This window comes from Apteryx mantelli, chromosome 1, assembly GCF_036417845.1.
Source record: "Apteryx mantelli isolate bAptMan1 chromosome 1, bAptMan1.hap1, whole genome shotgun sequence".
In the NCBI taxonomy this organism is placed as follows: domain Eukaryota; kingdom Metazoa; phylum Chordata; class Aves; order Apterygiformes; family Apterygidae; genus Apteryx; species Apteryx mantelli.
The window spans coordinates 216,255,968-216,280,262 of record NC_089978.1 but is presented as its reverse complement, the minus strand read 5'-3'; the positions used below and the strand labels follow the sequence as shown (position 1 = coordinate 216,280,262).

General features: G+C 45.9%; 1 protein-coding gene across 6 annotated transcripts in view; it reads left to right on the top strand.

Moving 5' to 3' along the window:
- Positions 1 to 24,295, top strand: part of CELF2 (CUGBP Elav-like family member 2) — a 345,481-nt gene that overhangs the window by 118,936 nt on the left and 202,250 nt on the right. For 2 of the 6 annotated variants that reach the window (XM_067317336.1, XM_067317328.1), the window contains exon 1: positions 3,158 to 3,395. The exons of the other annotated variants lie outside the window; for them this stretch is intronic. In XM_067317336.1, coding sequence (XP_067173437.1) covers positions 3,322 to 3,395 — 74 coding nt within the window. In that variant the 5' untranslated portion in view covers positions 3,158 to 3,321. Of the gene's footprint in view, positions 1 to 3,157; positions 3,396 to 24,295 lie in introns of those variants that run through there. 6 annotated transcript variants of the gene reach the window in all.

Below are 24,295 nucleotides of genomic sequence, written 5' to 3'. Positions count from 1 at the left end.
GCGGGCGGCGTCGAGAGGCTGCTCTGACGGCGACCCATCGCCCGGCGGGAGGCGGCGGCGGCGGCTTCTCCTCCCTCTCCGGCGCCGGGAGAAACCGAGGCAGCGGGAGAAACCGGCACCGCCCGGTGCCTCCGAGAGCAGGCGAAGCTGGACCGGAGACGACGCTTAGGCTGAAAATAGGGATAAAACCCCAGAGTTGCTGATACCGCAGCCCGGCGTGCTTGCCCACGACCAGCACACGCTCCAGCAGCCAAAAGCCGCTTAGTATCAGTGATAACGCAGCAATCCCGCGGCCCCTCCGAGATCGTGTTTACATCTACCGGTTGATTTGCACTGTGCAAATTAATGCAGCTTCATCTGCTATTCCTCCTCCCTGTTTCCCCCTGCACGGTAGCAACAGACCCAAGCTTCCTTTTTTTTTTCTTCCTTTTTTTTTTTTTTAACTCGGCGGTGTTCCTTCCCTTTTAATAAAAGTCGCTCTTTTGCGCACCCGCATTGGGCATGCGACTGGCAATAACGTTGCAGATAGCGCAGCTGAGTCTGCAGCACCGTGCGGAACGGTCCCGGGTTTTTTTTTTGGTTTGGTTTCATTTCGTTTTTCCGCCGCTCACCCCTCTGGGTTCTAGAGTTAATTCGCATGGAGGCACTACATTATTTATGCCTGAGAACCGAAGGATTTGCTTGCAGCTCCTCCCTGCGAGCTTTTCTCGAGCCGTATCTCGGTGTCTTTTATAGAGGAGATCTCTTCTCGCGTTTGACCCTGCTCCTGCCTCTAACTTTTAAATGGCAAAAGCAAATGTGCTTTGAAAAGTGTGTTACACTGCGGTTGTTAAATAAAGCAATAACCTATGCACTTGTAATGCTTTCTCTATGACCTACTTACATACTACTTCACCCTCCTTATAGTATGATTAAAAGCTGCTTTGAATCCACTATTCCCTCAAGGGATTTGAGGCTAGAATTTAACAAACTGCTGAGAAGGCTTAAGTCAGTAAGAGGGCTTCCCTACAGCTTCTTCCAGCTAATTCACATGTAATTAAAAGGAAAATAAATATTTCAGAAGAACATACGTTTTAGCGAAGCATTTTTAAGCACTCACACCTTGCGAAACGGCGCAGCTACGTAGAGATCTCGCTATTTGATGGGTGGATTTTAAGTGAAATTATTTGCGGTCCTCACTCCCCCCCCCCCCTTTTCCTATGCAGAGCGCGGATTTGCTTTTCGGTCAGCAGCGGGACTCGCGTCCTCGGAGGGCGCCGGCGGCGAGACTCGAGTCCCTCGCAGGGCGAAGGTGCCCAAGCAGCCACGATGCCGCCGAGGTGCGGCTGCCGCCGCGCGGGGCGACGCGGGGGCGGAGACTCCGCGCTTAAGAGCATATCTTCATCCTCGCCGAGCCGCCCGCGTCTCTCGGCAGCTAAAACCTGCCCCTTCCGCAGCGGCCAGCTTTGGGAATTGAAAGTTAATCCACCTCTGCTCCGGCATGGATTAAGCACCATGGAGGCCCCGGATCAAAACCCAGGTGGCTGTGTCCAGCTGGAGAAAGTCTCTGTATTTCGCCCTTGCGCCTACTCCTCCTCCTCTCTATAGACGCTCTATACATCCCTCTATACATTCATATATGCTGCGGTGAAGGGTGGCGTAGAGGGACCGCGGTCAAGTTAGGGCGAGTTTTGCTCCGTGCATTTCTGCGTAGGTGCCGTGGCGGCAAGGGCAGTATGGGAACATATAGCACAGGAGAGCTTAATAACGCTATAGGTGTCCGCTCAGGGTTGCAGCTGTCCTACGAGGATTAACACCCAGGGCCAAGTGAACCTTTTCTTTCTTTAGACTTGCAAAGCAGGCAAAAAATTTCGCAGCCTGAGGTTTTTTTTTTCCTTCCTTTTAACTGCTTAAAATGGCAAAGTGCAATAAACCGGCCTCTTAAAACCGGCCTAGCCTGTCTTGCTATTATCATATCGACGTCGGCCAAAATTGAAATAAAGTCGGCCTCATTTATAGCATATTTATGTATTGCTCACCTTAATTTTTATTTTGGGGTAATATCTGAACAGTTTAAACGTGGTAGTTTTTAATTAGGGCTGGTTACTTCTTCCCGGTGTCAGTACTGAGCAATAAATGAAAGTACAAAACGTAGAAAAAGACTCGGAAGGAGAAGCAAGTACGACGCGGATGAACATTGTGTCTGTGTCGACTTCTCGGATCACCCAGTAATCTCCGCCAATATGTTAATACTCTTTTGCCTAGAGCTGTGCTCTATCGAAGCAAGCAGGTGTGAGGATGCAAAGGAGCTTTGATACCGATTTTCAGGGGCGGCAGCACGGAGGGAGGGTTGCCACTGTTATTTGTATGTCGAATACTGTGTCTTGCTTTGGTCGCTCCCGTGTGTTAGCTGTGGCCAACTCCAAGCGCAGGATGGGCTCTGGGCAGGTTGCAGCTGCGAGAAGCAGTTTGCCATCGGCATCTGTTTAAATCCCCGGGTTTTTTAGCAGGGTGCAGCGAGGGGCCGGGGCCGCCGTGTAGGCTCGCATAAGCTAGCAGCAGCAGCTGGAGCGGTTCAGGGGCGCCCAGGTTTCAGCGGGGGCACAGCGAGCCTTCGCGGAGACCCACGTTTCACCGTGCCCGGGGCCTGCCGCTCCGGCGCGGTGCTGCGCGCGGCGGGGGGAGGAGGGACGCAGGGGCACTTAGGAATTTTAAAAATGCAGCCGGGTTTTCAAAAGCGCAACCAGAGGGCTCCTTTTTTCTTTTTTTTTTTTTTTGAAAGGGGGAGAGAATTTAGTAGGAGGGCTTTTTTTCTCTTTTTTTTCTTTTTTTTCCTTCTTTTTTCTTTTTTTTCTTTCTTTTTTTTCCTTTTGGTATGAGCGCGGGTGCGCGCGCCCCGAGCGCTCCGTGACCCCCGCGGGCGGCGCGGCGCGGCGCGGAGGGGGGGCGCGGAGGCCGGCGGAGCCCCGCGGGGCGGCGCAGCGCGGCGCAGCGCAGCCTCGGCGCGCAGCCCGGCGCCGGCGGGGGCGCAGGGGTTAACGCGGAGCTGCGGCGCGGCGGCGGCGGCGGCTCCGCCTCCCCTCGCAGCACCTGGTGCTCCACAGACAGTTGCCTCAGCAGTCGCTTGCGGAGGGGATTGGCGGAAAAAGGAGAGGAGAGGAGGAAAAAAAAAAAAAGGAGGAAAAAAAAAAAAAAAAGAAGAAGGAGCCGGAGAGGGGGAGAGCGATGTGACAACTGCCGGGGCTGGCGGCTGCCGCGGGGAGGCCTCCGCACCTGCGCCTGCCTCTCCGCGCCCGAGGCGAGCCCGCCGCGCTGCTGCCCGCGCACCGCCCGCAGCGCAGCATGACTTCTGCCTTCAAGCTGGATTTCCTGCCGGAGATGATGGTCGATGGCCGCTTGCTCGTCCCCGACAGGCTGTGAGTACCGCGGGGCAGGGGCCCCTCCGCGCCAGCGCAAGCCCCTTTCCCCCCTTACCCCCCCCGTTTTTCCTGCCCCCCTCGCCCAAGCCGCCGGCGGGGTCTTTGCGGTCCCCCCGCGCCCGCGCGGCGCCAGCGCCAGCCCGGCTGCGCGGATCCGACGTGCCGCGGATGCAGCGCGCGGCGCCCCGCGGGAATCCCGCGCCCCGCCGCCGTCCCTTGCCTCCGCCAACCCCCCGTCCCCCCCCCGCGGCGGGCAGGCACCGCGCCGCTTTCGCAGCCGAGCGCTGAGCGTCGAGCAGTAAAACTAGGCAGAAAGCAGCTTATTTTTGTTTTGGGCTTTTTTTTGTTGTTTGGGGTGTTTTTTTTGTTTTTTGGGTTTTTTGTTTGTTTGTTTTTAAGTCCCGGCAGCTGCCTGGGACGCGGAGCGCGCAGCGGAGCGGGCGATAAGGGTTACCGGAGCGTGCCGCATGCCGGGCTTCGGGGCAGCATCGCTGCAGCCTGGCCCCGCGGCGGAAAGTTGCCGTCGCCGTCGCCCTCCCGGCCGTCGCCCGCCGGCAGCGATGCGCAGGTAACCTCGGCTTTGCAAACCTCCGCAAACTTTGCGCGGCGGCCGGGCGCTCGCCCAGCCCGGGAAGCGCTCAGAGGGGCGGCAGCCGAGGTTCAGGCAGCGGCCGGGAGAGGAAGAGGAGGCAGGGGCAGAGCCCGCGCGGCGTGGGCGCCTCGCGCCGCTCCGGCAGCCCTCGGAGCGGTCGCGTCGCCGGAGCCCGCTGCCTCTCTCGTAGCGATCTTAAATGCACAGCGGTTGTCTGCTGCGTCGCCCCACGCGCGAGAGCCCTGCTGTTAGTGGCACGAGGGAGATCGGTTTAACTGGAAAAAGGTGCTATATTTCTCCTCTTAGTTATTTAATTTAATTTAATTTTGCTTTTTGCATGCAAATAACCCGCGTTGGGCTGCCAGGGTGCGAAGTTGCGGCGGCGCGGCCGCCCGGCGTTTCCTCCTTTCCGTCGTCTCCTCTCGCCTTCCAGGCGGGCAGAAAAGCGGCTGCGAGCAAATGCCGCCGAGCCCTGAGGCGCCGCTCCGCTCGCTGCCGGTGCCCTGTTGTCGCTGAGGCTTATGTATAACTTGAACTTGTCCCTGGAGGGTGGGGCGCCGCGTCCGGCTCTTGCCTCCGCGGCTCCCTGCTCGCCGGGAAGCAGCTCCGATATGTTTTAGCAGAGCCTGAAACGCAGCCGGCGTCCGTCAGACGCGGGTCTTGACGCGTGCCCCCAAATTCCTCCAGCTGCGCGCCGGCTTCGAAGCCGATCCCAAAATACTCGAGTTCGGCGGTGAAACTTGGGGGGGGGGGGTGTCCCCGTGCACCCCCTGCCAGGACTTGGCGCTGGTTCCTTTTATATTTTGGGGGGGGACTATGCAACGTCTGGAAGGGAAGAAAACTTTCCCCCCGTGTCCCCGCGGCCGTGTTGCGCCGCTGTAGGGAAGGCGCTGGCGGAGCTCGGCTCTGCCGCCGCGCTGGGTGGCCGCGAAGGCGTGTGATTTCGCGAGACCGTGTGTCACGCGTGCAAATATCCCGACTAAATTGCTTATAGACTGCGGTACCTTCCGTGCCTAAAAGAAGTTTTAAACTAAATGGTACGTGGAAGCTTTGCTACACCCCCTTTCTAAAGCTGCATTTCAGTGTCAAAACCATCTTCCTTATTTTTTTATTTATTTATTCCCCCCCCCCGCCATGTGGTGCTATATAGTTATTTGCACGTCCCCAGCTCTCCGGACTGGTCAGTGCCGCGGAGAAGAGTTTGATTACGCTTAGCGGGTCGGGGGCACGCGTGCACCTTGCCCTTAGCTGGCCCATCGCGGGTGAGCCGCCGCCGGCGCCGGCCGTCCGAGAGCCTGGCGAAAGTTAGGCTGCCGCACAAAACTTTTAACCCCGCCATCTGGTCTGTCTTTCCCCGAGGATAGCGTTCATTCAGGTTTTAGCAGAAAGGGATTTCCTGATTTTTAGAGTGAGGCAATTACCCGACATGCATGTGAAAAACTCTCTTCTGTTTTACGAGGAAATTTTGGAGAACTCTTTTTTTGTTGTTGTTGTTTTTTTTAACCAATGGAATATCACGTATTTTAGGAAATTGGTATGATACAGTATCACTTACCCTTCCTGTCGTTGACACATATGAGTTCTTTGTAAAACATTGTTTTCAGTATCATCCATTCTTTCCACAAGCAGCAGAATCTTCAAGGAATAGTGTTTGGGGCATCTTAATACCATGTTTTGCAAGTTAACTGCCGGCTGGGTAACTGTCAAGGTTAAAATGCTCTTGCCTCGGTTAGATTGCTAATTGCTCTTAAATGTCGCCTTCTTCCCTATTTTGCTGCTGTTGTTATCTAGATAAATGTAAGTGCAATAGAATATCAGATATTTGGAGCATGACTATTTAGTATACTTAAATTCTGTGCATAGCATCACTGTACCTGATTCGTAACCGACTGATAATTTTGGTTGTAAAAATTCATTAGTGAAATGGCTTTGGAAAATAGACACCGTAGGATACGGAGGATAAAAATGCACAAACTTCTGGGTTTTGAGGGCAAATGGCAAGATGGATGCTGCGTCCGTCGTAAAGGCTTGAGAAAAGATCACTGGGTTAGTGCTCTGCTTAAAAAATCAGAAATTGTTTGGCACCTTGGTCATCGTCTGGGTGTTGATTACGTGTAGCAAGCAATTTTGAAAAGAAGCTGCGATTGGAAATGCGTGCGCCTGTGTGTTTGGGCAGGGTGGGAGAGGGTTAATGGTTACTAAGCGCAGTTATAGCATGCGAGTTCAATGTAATTTGCTGAGCGAATTCATTGAGAGAGTTCCTTGCACGTGCAAAGTCTACGGTTATGAAGTGGTTCGCTTGCGGGTTAAATACGCATCACGGCAACCCCCCCCCCCCCACACACACACACACACTGATTTCTGCAAAGCCACCAAAGATTTTCGGTGACGTGACACACTTTCCACTGACCCGGCGTACCTTTAATGTAAATGGGTAATCATGTTTATTACTACAGAGACGAGTTCACGTCTGACTTTAATTTTTAATGCCTGGGTATGATGTCATTAAAATCCATGATAGTTATGTCAGAGGGCTAAAAGCAGTCCACGTGCAGCCGGGTGGGTTGGCAATTCTGTGCAGAAGTGTTCAGTGTTTGAATTCCTGTCTCTCCTTACCCAGGATGAGTCAAATTCCAATATGTGGGCAATATGCTGGTTTAACAGCCGGCAAAGATCCATTTTCGGTACCATATATTTTTACATCACTGCACATTAGCTAGGTATTGTTTAATAAATAAGGGATGCTATCATTCACGGGGCATTCTTGCACTTTTAAAAAAACAAAATCTGCCTTTCCCCACTAAACCTGCAGAATAGGATTTTTTTTTTTCAGCATAAAGCTGTGAATAATGAAATTAACTTTTTTTTTTTTTAATCTACCCCATAGGGAAAACTCTAAATACTGTCAAAATAATTTATCAGCTATTTGCTTTTTTTTTTTTAATATATACATGTAAGATATTGCACTAGGAGTTGCCAGCTCAAAATGTGTATCTGGGATCAGCTGTTTTCTGGGACCATAACCTCACCTGTGTACTGGCATTTTATTCCGTCTTTGATTTGGTAGTAGCATAATTTTAAGTGTTATGACCTGCTGCTTAACTGTGACTTACTGAACTGAGATTACTTGGGTCTGTATTGATGGAAAGCAAAGCAGGAGGAGAAGAAAATTCTCGACTGTTGACAAAAAAAGCTTCAGGAAGGGAAATGAATCTTTAAATACCTACTAAGTAATTAGGATTTCTTGGGGTCCTTCTTCCCATCATCTCTTCTAGTAGCTGCCTAGAACCACATTCAGTATTTAGCCTATGATAACTCTTAACACATTTATTAATATTTATGTTTCTTCCACTTCCTGGTAATAGGATCACGCAAATTTTTAAGCCTCCCCCTCATGCACTCAGCCTCCAAATTAATCATCAGTTATGATTGCTTTAAAAACTTTGGTAACTCTAACTATTTCATCGGCATTTTTGCATGTTGGATATCTTATGAGTGTTTAGACTATTCAAATTCCAGAATTAATTCACAGAGTAATAGAAACACATTGCACCCATCTGACTGGGGGGGAAAGGTGTGCAAAACCCTCTCCATTTTAAAAACCTGTGCAGTGAAAGGAATACGCTTTGGCAAGACATCACCCTCGAGAGAAAAGTCTTTGTGGTCCGGTTCGAGCACGTAAAGCCTGCTTTCCTTCTGAAGCAGAGGGGCGGATTTTTTCATCGCTCCAAACTGCATTTCCTGTAGTGAATATATATATATTTTTTTTGCGTTCCTATAATTGCAAAGTATATTGCATCTCCTGACACAGCTTCCTTTGATTAAAACAAAGTCGTGGCAAGGCGAGGGTTTAACCGGCAGCTAAAGGCACAAAACACGGACCGCGCGTGGAGCGGCGCGGGAGGCTAAGCTCTGCTGAGCGAGGAGGTGGGAGACCAGGGAAACCTTTCGCAGGTATAAGAAAAACTCCAGAACCAGAATGCCTATTTGGAAAATAAAAACTAATTAGAGCAATAAATGTAATGTTCTCAAGTAATTGTGAAATAATTATTCCCCTTTAGAATCATCATACTTTAATTGCTTTTCCCCCGCATTCCTCCATCTCTGTTCCTGCGTAGAGGAGAAGCACTTGTGCTCCCTCCAGGATTTCATTTTTCATTTGCAGTAAGCTGCTGGCTTGCTCGTAAAGGTTTTCCGAAATATGTTGCCTTAAACAGTGCTGTGGTCTTCCGTATGGTGGTAAATATAAAAGGTGAGTGGCAGATGCCGAAGCTCTGAATTCGCTCCCGTCATCCGGCTCCAGCACCCTGAGGTTTCGTTGGGGCGGCCGATCCATCCGCTGCGTCGCGGGTTTATAGGCCGTTTCTCATTTTTTCCGCGAGGAGGTATTGCCCAAACGGGGCGCGCTTTGGCGGCGTTTTCTCATCGCTCGCAGCCTGATCCTTGAAAGATCAGCTGACGATAGATGAAAATTATAATATTAATAAAGAGGAGATCATCTGGCCTTCAAAATGACATCTGAAAGCAGCTTCTGTTTTGTGTTAAATCTTAATTACGCTATTTAAATGAATGCCTAAATGAGCCAATTCACAAAGGAGTTGCCTACTGTACCAATAGTGCCTGTTTGGTGATTTTTTTTTCCTTTGGATTTGCACTAATTAAAAAAGAAAAAAAAAGGTTTATACTGAAGAGCTCTGTGCTCTTGCATCTCATGACACGGATGCGGACGGTGGAAGATCTTGGTCCGGTGCTCTGCTTTGGCCGCCCTTGCCTATGAAAAGGTGGGACTGCTTGAAGCCAAGGTTGAAGGCAATGCTTGGAAAGAAGCAGTCGCCTACGGTTCGTGGAAGTCGCCAGCGCGGGCTCTGAATCGGCCCCTTTGAGCGTTGCTTTGTGACCTGGCCCGTTGCTCACTCTAAGGGGCAGCACGTGACACCCGCGGGGAGGAGGTCCAGGGGCTCAGGACCAGGAGAGATGGTTGCACCACGGCCGTTAACGCCCCAGCCGTGCCGCGCCGGGGGGTCATGCGGCGAGGACACAGTGGTGGCCAACTCCTCGCCGTCCTCGGAGGGCGTTTCTGCCCTTTCTTTCCCTGTCGTGCGCTACGGTTTGAGCTGCTTCAGGCTGCCGTAGTAAGAACAACAGCCACCTGAGTCTTCTGCTTGATTATTTTTACGTCCCTGTTAATTCGCCCCTTAAATCGTTACGCAGATCTCACTCCGGGGTTTTTAAAGTTTACGACGCAGTTATTCTGGAGATGCAGCCGTTGATCTTTCACGAAGGTGGCATTAATGATTGGCAATTTTTGTTGGTTTTTTTCCCTCATACACGTTATCGTCGTAAAGCAAATACGGTCCTGGCAGAAAGGCCCAATACCGACCGTCTCCCAGCGTTGACGGTAACTCATTGCAACGCCAATCCCCAACTTTTTTGGCTTCTTGCCAGCAAAGCGCAATGGCTTTGAGGCAATGCTGGAGCGAGCAGGAGGAGCAGAGCTGCCCCGGTGTCGCTGGTTGCCTCCACGCAGGGAGGAGAGGCAGCTCCCGTTGAACCGCGAGCCTTCCTGCCACGGACTGTCCTCTGCTTTATTTCAGGCCAGGTTGCTACATCACGTGTCCTTCAAAGCAGCTCCCCACTGATGGCAAGTCGCAGCCGACAAGAGCTATCTGCTGTTTCGTAACCCTGAGAAATAACGAAGGCGCCTCCTCCTCTTAATCCGAACCACGCCGCCTTGTTCGCTAGACACCGCTTCTTTCCATTTCTTGCTTCTGCCTGGCTTTACACCACCAACTCGCTCCGCGATGCAAAAAAACCCAACCCCAGCGGCTTGACCCGCCGCTTGCTGTGCCGTTGACCACAGCCCTCGCCGGCGCTCGGTCCAGAGGTGCCGCCTGCACGTGCCCGGGCGCGAGAAAAGTGCACTGAAACAGACCCACGTAATTGAAAATTATTAACTTCTGGCAGAGGATGACTGCATTCAAAAATCCACAAAATCAAGTGATCTGTTCTGTTCTTCTCTTTAATTTTTTTTTTCCCTGGCTCATTCACTTGCCCAGATCTGTCAGCTCTTGTCTGCGATTCATTGTTAGCGAGAGAGACATCTGGCTCTGCCCTTTATCAATAAACCCTTTTATTTTTTTTTTAATATTTTACCACAGATGGGTTGTAGAACAAGCATTAGAAGCCTGAAACGTTGTCCAACACACTCCATGCCCAGTGGCTATATCTTAAAGAAAACCCTATTTGGGAACTTGCTTTCCTACAAAACACTGCAAAAATTCCAAGCAGCTGCTTGCCCTGTTGCTCAATTTCACCATGCATTTTAGTAACCTTGATTGCCTTGTCCTGTCCTTGTCCTAAGGCCTATGTCCTTTTTTTTTCTTTTTTTTTAAGTTTTATTTGCAATATTTCCATATAAGCCTATATAAAAATTAATGATTTCATTAACCAGTAAATGAACTTTCCGATTTTTAAATTTCCGATTAAATTTCTTCTTCCATGAGCTTCTTTTTTGGAAACCTGTTTTTCATACTTTAACTCCTTTATCTAAATTACTTTAACCCCTGGCTGTCCAAAAAGGAGAAAAAAGGGGGGGAGGGGGGAAATGTGGGACATCACAGTGCGTTACTATTAGTTTAAGTATGAATTTTGGTGTGAAAAGGATAGTTCTTCTGGATTATTTTGTCTTTAAAACCGATTCTGGAAAGCAACCCAGTGGAGGGCTGTTTCACAGATTTTACAATAAAAACATAAATGCCTGATAGCTGCAGATATCAGTGAACTCTCCATGGGGGGGAAAAAAAAGGCAAGCGTCGTTCGCCATGTCCTAAGCCAACACATGTAATGCAACTTCTTCCTTCAGCCCCTGAAGTTTTAGGATGGCAAAGCGAACATGGGTTGCGTTGCCCCAGCCAGTTCAGAGCTACCAGCTCTTTGCAGAGTTGAGTTTTGAATGGGAGGGGAGCCAGGGGAAGAGGAGAAAAAAGGTAATTAGTGTTTAATTTTGTGAAGCAGTCCTTAGAAGAAGAGAAGAATGCCCCTGGACGCGTAAAGCAATGTTATCTGATATTTTATTACCAGCTGTAGGCTGTAGTGCGTGCTCAAGCTACCTTCCAATGCGCTGATAGGAGTTTGCCTTGAACGAGGCATGCGTCATGGCATGCATTGCTCCCCGTGCCAGGCTGGCTGGCTCTGACCAGGAATTGCAATCGCATAAATATTTTTGCATGCCTTAAACCCCGAAACGTGAGATGCCTAATCTCCCAGGTTCTCCTCCGCTTCGCTAGACTTGCAACGTTGATGGGAGGACAGAAGATGGTCAATTTTAGTTTGGCGTATCCTACACTATAGTTTTTGGAGGGATGTTCGTAGTTCTCAAGCTGGGGGCGGTGGGTTGTTCTTGATGCGCCTTCTCCCCTTTGCCAGGAAGGAGGATTTATATCGGTGCTAAGGGGCTCTTGGTTTTCCCTGATATCCACCTCTAGCATTTGGCTGCAGGAGACAGAACACAACTTTTCCTTCAAGTTTGTTCGCTATCTATGAAGAAAGGCTAAATTTGTAACAAGGCTCAAACATGGTGGAAGAAGCTCCCAACAGTATATTGCAGATTTTAAAACAATTACCTCTGCCTGATTTTATTACTACTTAAGTGTACCTTAATATCTAACATGCTAGCCCATGCTTCCCTTCAAGATAAGGCTGTGGAGAATAGGGCAATCTCAGAGATTTAACGTCTTCTTCTTACCATGGCTCTGGTGGTCCCCCAGTGTTTTAAGGGAAGGGAATAAAGCTCTATGTGCCTTACTATATATTGTAGAGAATAATGTCTTTGAGGCAGATTCTGTGTGTTTTTGAGCTTTTCTGCAGGGCCCTGGACTTTGACTTAGGGTTACAGTAATGTAAGAAAGGAGCAAATCTTCAACATCCAATGCAACCCTTGGAACATGCTAGAGGAGCAAGACCTGTTTCCCAGCCAGAAGTATTGCAGATGACGGTTAGTTTGGTGCAGGCGGTCTCCAGCTGCACTGCCTGAGAGCCGTGTTTTCAGGATGAAGTGTTATTCCAGCCTCCTTTAGGTCATTTCTTTTCCCCCTTGTGTGTGCTGTTGATCGGATTTGGAAAGAGGTCCTGCCGCAGCACCGCTGCAGGAGCAGCAAGCGGCCCATTACAAGAGAGATGCAAGCGGGGATTCAGAAAGGAGCAATTTTCAGCTTGCTCAGATGCCCAGTATTGCTCCCTGGAAGCTCTGCAGGAACTGAAGGGTTTGGGGCTGTTTCCATGCCCCTTTGCTTCCTCTGGGCTCACCTCCACATCAGGGGCTACTTAGAGGTTTTATTTCACTGGCCTGCAGAGGGTTGGAAGGTCTCTCAACTTCCCAGGGTCTCGATTTCTCCTCCAGCGGGAATGGGGATGAAGAGTACTGCAGCCGACTTCAGTCAATCAGTGCTCTGATTTTCCTCTTTGGGTTGAAGATATTTATATGAAGTGAATTTAGGATGGGGAGATGCTGTTCATGTGTGTGATGCCTGGCTACTGGGCATGGGCAAGATGAATATTGTGCTGGGCGGTGGACAGAATAAAACTAGGGGGAGGAAGGTATGTCTTTAGGTGGGGTTTCATAAAAGATGCTGGTTCAAGATTACTTAGCAAAGAAAAGAAGTGTTGTTTTTAAAAAGTGTAATTTGTGTCAAAAAGAACAAAGATCGTATTTTTAAGCCCAGCAAAACCTCAAATCCCAGGAAAGGCAAAACTGCTGCTGCTAATTCTGGGGATGCAAACCTGGAAGGCTGCATAGAAACTTGAAAGGAAATAAATCACCTGCCTCCCACCCTTTAAAATTCTTTGGGGGGAAAAAAATCTGTTAATATTTAACAGCAAATAATCACCTAGCCAAGAAGCGGCAAACAAAGCCCTTTTATCCGATTCTGTAGTATGTTGTAAATAATGAAAACCCTCATAGGTCTAACTGAAAAACTCAGGTATTTTAATCAGTGAAGAAGCTGAGAATCTAGCACTTTAAAAAAACCTGTCAACAAAGCTAAAACTCTTTTCCGGTCTCTTACCACCTCGTGTCATATTTTTCCCTGTCCTTGACATATACAATTTGCCGTCCTCGTATCTGTTTAAAATGCTGGGAGCTTTCGGCATGCTTTGCTCCGTATTGCATGCCTGTAAGAAGTCCCTCTCCTAGCACGCAAGGTAAGAAGTGTCCTGCTCTATCTCCACTTAACCACTGCCGAAAGGTCACTTTGACCAGTGGGTCACCCTCTTATCACTATTCATTAAATATTCAAACAAACACCTATGTGCTTAGTTGCTCCGGTGGAAGAAATTCTTATAAATATCTGCAAAGCAGATACTTAATTTTCCTCCTTCTTTGATAAGATAGGTAAGAAAAACTTAGCAGGCTCGGCTCCAGGTTTGTTGAGAACCACATATAATTTAGATCAAAACTGCTTAATGATTTTATAGTCTTATAATCCAGCTAGTGGTTTATGTCTTTAAACTTTCTGGAATTAGGACCGTCCTTTTGGGTCTGTGCTTATTGACCCAGCACTTTGGAATTATCATCCCTGACTATGATTTTTCAGGACTCCTGGAGATATGGATATACATATATATCTGGGGATATATATCTATATAGATATATAGTCTAATGAAAATTTTGCTTGACTATAGTAGATTTTCTTGCCCTTTTCTAGTGGGTCTTTTACCAGCAAGTTGTGTCAGCTCAGTTTTTTGAACAGTGGCAAGTCTACTACAACAGTTGTCAACCAAACATGATACTAACTTTTTTTTTCTCGCAGCCGCAAGTTGCCCTGCTTACCGAATGCAAATCGCTGTGGATCTATGTAACATGCCTTTCTCAAGGGCATCGGTTAATTCCGCCTGATAAGCTCAGAGTTTGAGCCAGGATTTTTGAGCATTGAAAGAAGACCGGGTAAAATTCAGCTGAACTTCAGTGCAATCAAATTTTAAAGAATTCCCCCAAATTAGAGCTATGACCGACTTTGTGTGTTAATAGTTGCTTCAGTGTAAGGTGTTGATGTGAAAACGGCATCGTTGGAGGGAAGGGGAATACCCCAGTACAACATGCAGCAGGAGTAGTCATATGCAGGGTTTTTTAGGTTATGGCTCTTTTTTGACGTGCTTGATTGTAGAAGCTGAACCTGATGGTAAAGCTCAATTAACATGAGTGGTTCAGAATCCGATCAGAGATCCTGATTCCACAAAGAATGATTTCTGTGAATAAATTAAGGTCTGAATCGCGGGCTCGTTGAAGTCAGCGGGAGGACCCCCTTTGATTTGCAACGGCTCTCTACCTGGGATCCAAGTGCACCGTGCACAAATAAAGACAAAGATTTTATTCTGATTGGGCACATTTAGTGTGGCAAGGGCTTACGTTTGGTTCTGCTCTTTGCTTCTGAAACATGGAGTGTGTGCTTCTCCCCAGGGTCTTTCTGTTGCTGGAAGGCAAGTATTTGGGTGGCTGTAGGGTAGGACTCCCAATTAGCGAAAGTGCTGACTCCAGATGCCAAGAATCATGATCCTTTACAACATGGAGAGAAAGTTTTGAGTGATAGCAAAATAATTTCAGGGTCTCCTGGTTTGCCTTTAGGGTTTTGAGACATTAATTTATGGCCTGGAAAAAAAAAAAAAGTCATGTTGATCTGGTATGGCGGTAAGTTTAATGACATCAAAAGGCTTGCAGTAAAATTGTGGACTTCAGTGACACGAGGGTCTCCCAGCTCACCTGCCTTTGCGCTGACCCTGGCATCGAGCTCTGGGTCTGTCTGCTCACTCATAGGAGATCTTCAGGCCTAAGCGCCTGCAAGATTTGACGATAGGAGATTTGGGGATGTAGGTGCTTTGTTCTGATGTGAAAATCTACATCATCTTCTCCTTTACTGAGTCTTTTCTTTGAAATCAGGTTAATTTTCTCAATGCACTCTGAGGGATGAATGCTTTGAGCACCAATGCAGTGTTGAGACCACTGATGCCTTGGGCTGATTCTGGCGTACTACTGAGGGAGAGAAGAGCAGTTTCTTTGAATATACAAGTCCAAGTCATTTTTACTTAGGATATAGTTAACTTGCATTATGCCAAACTCCTCTGGTACAGATTTCTTCTCTGAGATCAGATATATACATTTAAATTTCCCCTAAAATGACTCACTCTGGGTGGATCTTCAGACCAAATCAAATGCTTGATTTCTCTTCCTTAGATCCATCCAGAGGGATCGGTCGTGTTGGTGTTGAAACAGTCCTTGTTCTCCCTTTTAAGCTGAACCTGGCTAGTTTGTCCCAAAGTGACTTCCCCTCTTGCCACCCTGATGTCTTCTCTCTTGCTATTTGCTTTGATCTTGATTTGCTTTTGCAATTGCAAAGCATGTGGTTATTTGAACAAAGAGTACTGAAACACCTCCAGGTCTTTGAGTTAAAATAATTTAAATACTTTATAGCCACCAGATTTTCAAAGCGACTCCAGCACATTTTTGTTCTGGTTTGTGTAGGTTCCCTGTGCAAAGAGTAGCTTAATGGGAAAAGTAGAAGTGGGCTGGAGGCATGGGTTAGTATAAAACGCCATCCTTTTCGTACTGAACATTAGCTTGTTGAAATGGCTCTCCTCTTGGCAGAAGACAAGCTTCATAACCTAAGAGGATGGGATTTGAGTGGAGTTTTCATGGCCCATGTGCTCATTGTGTTCTTGCTACTGATGCAAACATTATCTATAATTACATTTTCAAGAGACTGAAAATTGCAGTCTTTGTGGAACAGAAATGCAGCTGAAGAATGGAATGTATATCCTCTCTACCCTCATTATAAGGCTTATAAAAATCAAACTATAAGGCCCAGTACTGTAGGTTTCAGGAAACCAGCACCATTTGTCTGCGTTAAAGCATTTTTCATTTAAAATTCTGACCTTTTGATGATGGAGTTAGGGAAAGTGTGCTATTATTTCCAGTAGTTTGAAGCTGAAACTAGTCAAATTAAGAATTGTACTTGGGAGCAATATAAACAAAGTCAGAGCGACTGCTTTGTTGTTTGCTTGTTTATTGTATTATTGTCATGGATTTGAGATTTTATTTATAATTGGTGCTAACATCCAAGTTTATCAGATAGGTCATGACAGGGGTGTTAAACTTCTGACCATACCATACTGTGGAACTGCCGTACTTCTAAGGAGGAGAAAAATGGTACTGAAAATGCAGTTTTTCACATTTTTCTCCTGCGCATCAAAGAGTTTTGGTATCGCAGCTCAACCTCTGCACATCTAACTAAAGTACCTCTTACCTAAATGAAAACCTTGCCGTTTTCAGTTTCTATAGCTGAAGAAACAACAGTCATATTCCGGGGGAAAGGAGATGGAGATGCTTGGTTTTCTAATTATATAAAATAAGTGCTGGAAATTTAGTCAAAGGCTTTTAGGAGGAGATAGCCAATCCTGAAACTTTGCAGCGTGGTTTTGAGTAGAAACTCTGAGAATCATGGAATATCAGTTAGCTATTGATAACACACATTCGTTTTTTTGTCTGGAGCTTCAATTTGAGTGGGTTTATCTTCTCCCAAGATGTGGGACATGTCAATCCTCTCTGAAAGGGGAAATGCTGGAGTTTGACCCCAGGGAGGCAAATCGCAGGGAGATAAATGTGTGCGCCTCCCTCTTCAAATGCAGCTGTTGGTGCTGTGATTTGCTGCATTGAAGAGTGTGGTTGTAGATGCTTGAAGATCATATTAGGGATGCTAGAAAATAAAGCAAGCTGGTGCTGCCTGCCTGTGCATTCATGAGCAATTGATAAGTGCATGCACGTAGGTCAGTGAATTTATTGATAGTTGCACAAGTTAAAGATACTTGTGCAAATACTTTGGACTGAACTTAGTGTATGTCCACTCAGTTCACCACCGTCCTTTCATTCCAGTTAGTTCTTCGTATTCTAAAGATGATGATAATTTGGATGTTCTTCGTGGATTTTTAAGTTCATGGTTTATTAAAAAAAATTTTTTTTTAATTATTTGAACAAAATAATGCCGATCCCATTAAATATCTGTTTATGGCCACCCAGCTCTCAGCAAAAGGGGCTGCAGGCAGCACTGTATTACAGCCAGGTGGCCGTAAGGGCCATGAGCTCCAAGTGCTTTATGCCACTGCTGCCCACGTTGGTAATTCTGCCTCCAGGCTCTCCTGTCTGATTGCTGCGAGTTAACGCACACGAATACTGTCGTGAGTGAGTGCTGGAGGTCCCAGGACAGCAGCTATTCTTAGTGGTCCAGCAAAACTTATTAAGAAAAGTAATTAGAACAAAGCTCAAATACATTAGCCTCTTTTATGCTCCTGAATTCTCAGAGCTATCTTCAACGTTGGCGGAGGCTGTGCTTCCAGGAGAGAAATTGAAGTCACTTTCTTTGCTGAAGTTAAACCCACTTTGGTCTTAGCATCCTAACAGAAGTATCTTTTCATATAAGAATAATAATAATAAAAAAGATAGTGGTATGCTAACTAGCAAAAAATAATCCGCCTGTAATTTTATTTTATGATGATTTTCTGTGGAGGCCCAAGGTTCTGGGTTTCTGCCTATCTCGTATGTGTGTGCTGCTGTCACTGTGTCACCATAAACCTTACAGCCAGCTCCTGAGGTTTCAGAACATGGCTATATATGTTTCTTTTTCAAGAGTATTTTTGAAAGCCGGACACTTTCCTTTTTTCTTTTTCTTTCTTTCTTTCTTTTTTTCCCTATCTCTTAACTCTGGGCTAGAAATGTATTTTCTTTCTTGCAGCACCACCCAGGGTTACATTTGCTCAACAAACAGAATCTCTGTCATCTTCCTGAATATTTGTTTTTCCACTGGAATCTAAAAAGCAGTCTCCAGCTTATTCAGTCTTTCTCGTCTGGTGAATCAAAACTATGTCCCTTCAGGCCCTCAGTCTTTGGGAAGATTTCTTTGGTCTTTAAGCTACTTAAGAAATGTGAGCGGCTGTCTTCCTGGTAGGGGAGAATTCAGTGGAGTTGAGGACCTTCACTAGAGAGCGAGACATGCCCTATCAAACAGACTACAGAGAGAGATGTTCTTGAATTTTCTCATCATATACCCCTATACATTGAGCTTACGTACTTACCCTCTTCTCTGGGCATCTGCTTCCCTGCTAATGCCATTCGGATATGGATGGACAAGAATTTAACAGTGTCCTTTGACCTGTAGGATTTTCAGTTAGGCAGGTACAGAGAGTTTGAGCCAGGCAGGAAAATGGGTTTCTGGGTTTTACCAGCCCAAAATACTCTCATTCACTGACTGAAAATACGATCTTTTTATAGCAGGAACTACAAGCTATTTTTCTTTCATTATGCCGACGAGTGACAATTTTTAGTTCTTCACTTCTGCCACTCTCAGATTTTTTTTTTTTTTGTCTTTGTTCTTCAGTTGCCTTAGAGAAATCTTCTGACACTTTCTGTATGGTTGCTTTGTGGGCCAGGTAGTCATATCTAGCATCAGTCCTGGCAATATGCAGCCTCTATAGTAAATGTCATTGAATAACACCCATTCGTTTGGTCTTTTTTTTTTTTTTTTAAAGAAATTCCTCATCCAGTAGAAGCTGTGAGGATTGCTTGGCAGCTTGTATTTTTGGTGTCCAGGACAGTTGAGAAGACCCATCACTGTGACCATGCCCATCCTTCGGTATTTGGCTTTTCTCACTAAGCTTTAGTCCTCTGGGGAGATGAAACATTGTTTTCAATAAATTGGTTTGCTTCTGTATTAAATCAGACTCGTCTCATTTCATATCTTTGTGCTTAACTTTTGTAAGGCATGGAGATAACATCTTTGTTAATTTGAGAAGATTTTCATCAACGTTTTCCCCAAAGACTCAGAGAAAGTAGGTCCAGCAACTTGACGCAGGCTGTTTTACCCCGTACTGTAGACATGAGGTTTCATGGTAGTTTCACAACCAACTTTTTAATCAAATATGGTGTTTGAATATAAATATTAGAGTAGCCAGAAAAGAGTCTGCCCCTACCTACCTTAAAGTAGCTGCTTTCCCGTGCTAAGGAATTGAACTCCAATCCTCAGGCTATTTTATTCCATAATGCTAATAGCACTAATACAGTATCGTTGTGTTTGAGGCTTCAAAGATACTATACAAGCATTTTCCTATGATTCCCTGATCTTTGCATTTATACCCAGCTGTTTGTTATTCAGTTCAGCCATCAGCATCTAAGTCTCAATGGACCATGTAATATGCAGCTGTAGCCAGATGTAATGCTTCCTATTCCTAAATGTTTCTGTTAGAAGCTAAGAGTGGCAGGCTAAAGACTACTGATAACAGTGTTGCTTGCATTAATTTAAACTCTAGAGCTACACTGATTCTGTTTGGCAAATTTATTCCATGGCCAACAAGCAGAGCAATATTTCCAATCTCCATCGTCGCTAGCAGTGTTGACATTAAATACGTCGAGTATGTCTGCGCTGATACGGTATGTACTTATGTTGCTAATTCAAATAGGAGAAGGATGTCCAATCTGCATAAACAAATATATTTTCAGATTCAGTTCTATTTAAGAGAGATAAAGGCAAAAAGGAGCCCGTTCTAAACAATGACTCACAATAATTTAGAAGAGTCCAGCAAACCTTCGCCCTCTTTAATTTTTTTCATTCTCCTTGGGTAGCCGGGAAACTTTTAGGGCATCTTGTTCAAGTTGCACTCAAGCCTTGCTCTGCGTTTCAGATTTGGGTGCAGGCCTACCAGGGTAATCAGAAGGTGAGATTTTTCAGCTATGATTCGTGCGAAGCATTTGGCAAGTCCCTTTCACCGTGCCAGGGGTGGCATGTGAACCCTGGGGTCTCGGTGACTCCGGGAGCTTTTGGGCAGGAGAGTTGTTTGCACCTGCACAATGTCAGTGGAGACTCAGCATATTTCGAAATCTGTATGGAAATGGACTCTTCTCGAGGGATTTTTATTTGTCGCTAGCAATGAAACTTAAACCACCTGATCTGGGTTCTGCTTTGGCATTTAGAGATGTGTGCCCAGGCTCTCCAGGTCTGCTGCTGCCCCACGTGCAGGGCAAGACGTGGGCACAGCTTGGTTCCTGAGCAAACGCCATCGCAAAGGATTTGGTGGGATTGCAATGACTTAGGCAGGGGCAGTGCTCATTTGAGAGCGGCTCCATCAGCCCAGAGCACAAACCAGCGCAAAGTCACCGGTTTTGCCGAGCGGCCGCCACCAAACATCTCTTTTGCAAACCACTAATGGGCTGTTTAATTAGGTGATGAAAACTGTTTACAGTCGGCGATCCCAAGTTTTGTCATTTTAATAATGGTTAAATTCAGTCTCTTTCTTGATTCTTGGCATCCCTCTCGTCGCTTTGTAACCTGCTTATGTCTAGTTTTATTCGTTTGAGTGTATTAAAACTGAACCTCTCGTGCAGCAGTGTGTGTACTTAACTGCACTGTGTCGTTATGATAGGTGCAGAATGACTAATACACAGCCGCAGCTGTTAAACAAATATAGCGTTGCACGAGAATATGTTTGTGGAAGATGCGCAGTCAGCTCAACAGGAGCTGACTACACGAGAGCTAGAGAAAATCCTTCCAACAGCATCCAAGTTTCAGCTGTTCCTGTGCACCCATTGCTCCTGGAGCGTGCTATCCTCCGTTTAGTTCCCAGCTTGATAATATTTGACCTTTTGAGAAGTTAAGAAGGAACAACATACAAAAGTGTCCTTATATGTGTCGTCTTGGCTTCAGTGGTTGCTGTATGCTCCTGGCCAAGAGGAGAAATTTTCTTTTACTCCTAATTTTCTGATGCTTATCTTTACTTAGAGAGTGTGAACTGGGATATTAAGAGGCGCTGACCTGAATGATGATGCCCTTTCTCTCTGCATGCTATCTAAGCTTGCTACGAAGACCTACAAGTCCCCATCTTACCCAGCATGCAGTCTAAGCAATGCAAAAACAAGTTTGGAGGATGAGATGGAAGCGCCCCCGAATCACACAAGGTGGCTCAGCGTGCACTGGCTGTCACCGGCATAGGCTAGGAAACGCCGATTTTCTTTCCTCTGGACCTGCACCCTCTTAGATGGGCTTGGATTTTTGTTTGGTTTGGGATAATACTTGCTACTTGCCACATATTTTGCAGATAGGTTCTGCCGAGGAGCTCAAGCATTGGCAGATAAACAACTTGACAAGTGCTGGGAACGTCTTTGGCATCTTTTTTCTTTTTCCTCCTCCATTTAAAATGTATGTCGTATATGGATCTTTGAGTTTACGGAGGGTAGCAGCCTTACAGATGTGGTTAAGCAGGATATGCTATGCATCAGATGCCACCAAAATGGGGAAATGGAGTGTTTTTGTACAAAACTGGTGACTAGTCTATCCTGAACTCGCAGTGTTAGGTGGTGCCATGGAGTGAATTCCTGCAGGATTTCCTGCACCTCCCCATTTTGTGTTGCAGATGTAAAGGCATCATTAATATCTGCATGCAATATGCTGTATGAATAATTAAAGCATTTGTGCGTAGTTTTCCCTTGCAAAGTAGTACAGAAAGTAGGAGTCCTGTGTGGCCATTGGTAGGTAGAGGTTTGGCTGCCCAGAGCTTCTAATGCATGTAGGAGACTTGACTCCATTTTCAAAAGGCTCTTGATAGCCTCAAAGTCCCAGTTACTGTCCACAAGTCCTACTTTCGTAGGACATTTTCAAACAAAGCACTGCTGTAGCTCAGCCACTCGAATGTTGTTTAGCCCTAAAAGCCCACTGAAGGGGCAATGCTTTAGCTGTGCTTTTAGAGCAGGTGATGCCGTGGCAGTTGTGTATGAGCGACCAGCTGAGTGTGTGGAACCTGGAGCAGCAAGAAGGCCATGCCCTATGAGGTGGGCATTTTTAAGCATAAGAATACTCGTTTAGGGTGTTTTCCCCTGCTGACGTAGGCATTTAGCTTTCTGAAATGCAGGTAAATAGAAAAGCTGTGGATTGTTGAATACGTATGTCCCTGACATTACTGGGCTTCTGGAAGGTGTTGTGATGGCAGTATAATACAGTATGTGGACTCCTGTATAAATAAAGTGTGAAGAAGAAAATATTTTTGTTCAATGAGTAGAACTACATAAATACTTCGAAGGAAATGTGAATTCTCCCATTTTCAGGCTGCTGTATTCCTGAGTTCTTTAAATACACATGGAAAGCACAAGCAAAAAAGGGTTTTTTTGTAATTTCTAATTGCATGTGCAGTTTTCTGCCTAGGGAGCAAACAGATGAGCCAAAGTATATGGGGTTTATAAGGTTTATAAGAATAAGGTTTATTCTGTAGCCTTAGTGATAAAGATGCTTGACCTGAATAACGGTGGAAAGTAATGAATAGAACTGTTTGCAAGAATCTGTTGTATATCTTATGTAATCAATACAAAAGGGTTGGCAATATGTTTAAGTAGCAATAGCATATCCTATTAAAATATTGTAGTTAAACATAAATGCACTCACGCTCACTCCAGATAAAGGATGTTCGTAACGGCCTCTTCCTGCCTTTTCCTTGTATTTTAGTTTCACATTCTGGAAAGTCTCTTCTTGCTTAAAACTGTATATACCAAGCTGCATGAGAAGGTGGTGTTTTGGGAGGGATGGTTTTTTTGATCAAAGTTGCATGAGTTCTGCTGTTTTCAAAGCTGGAAAGCAAAGGGTTAAAAAGAGGCTTTGTATTTCTCTATTCCCAAGCCAACATTTAAATTGAAATATACTTTTATAAACATTACATCTGAACACCGGTTCTCTTCACAGGATCTTTTACCTCTGGGACGCTGGCTTGGATCAGCTGGTTTTGGTTTTCTTTTTTTGTTGTTGTTTTTTTGTTGTTTTTTTGTTGTTGTTGTTTTTTCCCTTGCAACAGCTGTTCAGTGCATGGAATAAGCTAGTGGACTCGGTCCAGTTTATAGTGGGAAAGTGTCTGCGTCCAAAGCACCATCTCAACTGGCACCACGTAACATCCTTGTCCCAGCAAAGCGGCCAGGAATTGAACGGGCAGGAATAATGAACCCTTTGCAATTGTCCAGGTCAGGCGGACAGCAATCTTGCCTCCGTCTATAGATACATCTGGCAAAGCTTCTGGATTTCCAGGCGTGCAGAGGCTTTTCTGAAAGACTAATGCTTAAAAAAAAAAACAACCACCCACTTTAAAGTTGCTTTTGTTCCTATTCCTGATGAATGGGATAATGTAGTCTTGAGAACATGTTAATACAAAGGTGATCTACTACTTACCCTGAACAGTTCTCACTTTAAAATGGCAACCAGAGGAGCAATAAAAGGTGGCTTTGTGTATTTCAGTAATCCAGGGTATGAGATTTTAAATAGCATGGGTTGTCACATGACCTACATTTTCAAATGTGGATGTCTAAAGTTAGACACTGAAAACCAGGCCAATTATTTTAGTCTTCCTACTCATTTTTGCAAGCACAGAAATATACTGTAAAGCCTCATACTCATTTTCCGTGGAAGTAATGATAGCTTAGTTTTAACTCGGTGCTTTTTCTCTGAGGAGCTCTGAGTGTTTTTATGAAGTATGTCAATGTCTTGGTAAAGTAAGAAAATTTGATATAGAGGCACAAGGAATCTGAATCTGTGTTCAGATCTGATTGTACAACTGTCCTTTCGACCCAGCCTAGAGTCTTTGGAGGCGTTCGCAAGGAGGACCATCTTCCTAGGCTTCCTCTACAGTCTGTGGAGAATGAGGGGCTCCAGGTCTGAAATGTCCTGTAGGAGGCCAATGTTGGTGCCTGTATCACCTGTCTAGGAAACTTTTTCTCTTGTGTCCTTACGGCGGACCTAGGGAACTGGATTCCTGTGTCTAAAACTAGCTTTTTGTGAGCACCTTCTGTTGGTGGACTAATTCAGCACAGGAGGGTAGCCATTCTCCCATGGTTGCCACCTGGAGGACTTTTGTCCTTTCCGATCCTGCTTTTTCTTTTCCTCAGGAGATTCCTGGATGAAATTGTGTAAAGTCCCCAGGTGGGGCTGATTAATCTTGAACTTCCAAGCATTTATTTACTCAGGAGTAAACCTTTCTCTTTGAAGGGCCTGGCAGGAGACCTTTCCGTTGCACAAAAATGAGACCAGCATTTTCTCTCAGGTTTGTCCTTTGCATTGAGTTAGATGAAAAACATCATGTTAATTGGCTGAGCTTGTGTGATCTATCTGTCCAGGTTGAACCCTAGAGTTGCTCCATCCAAACCAATGAGCTGAAAGCAGTAGGCTCGGAGAAAGCAAAAGAAGCATCCCAGATGCAGGCCCGTCTCAGAAGCTCTTCATCAGATGCTGAAAATGAGGATGGA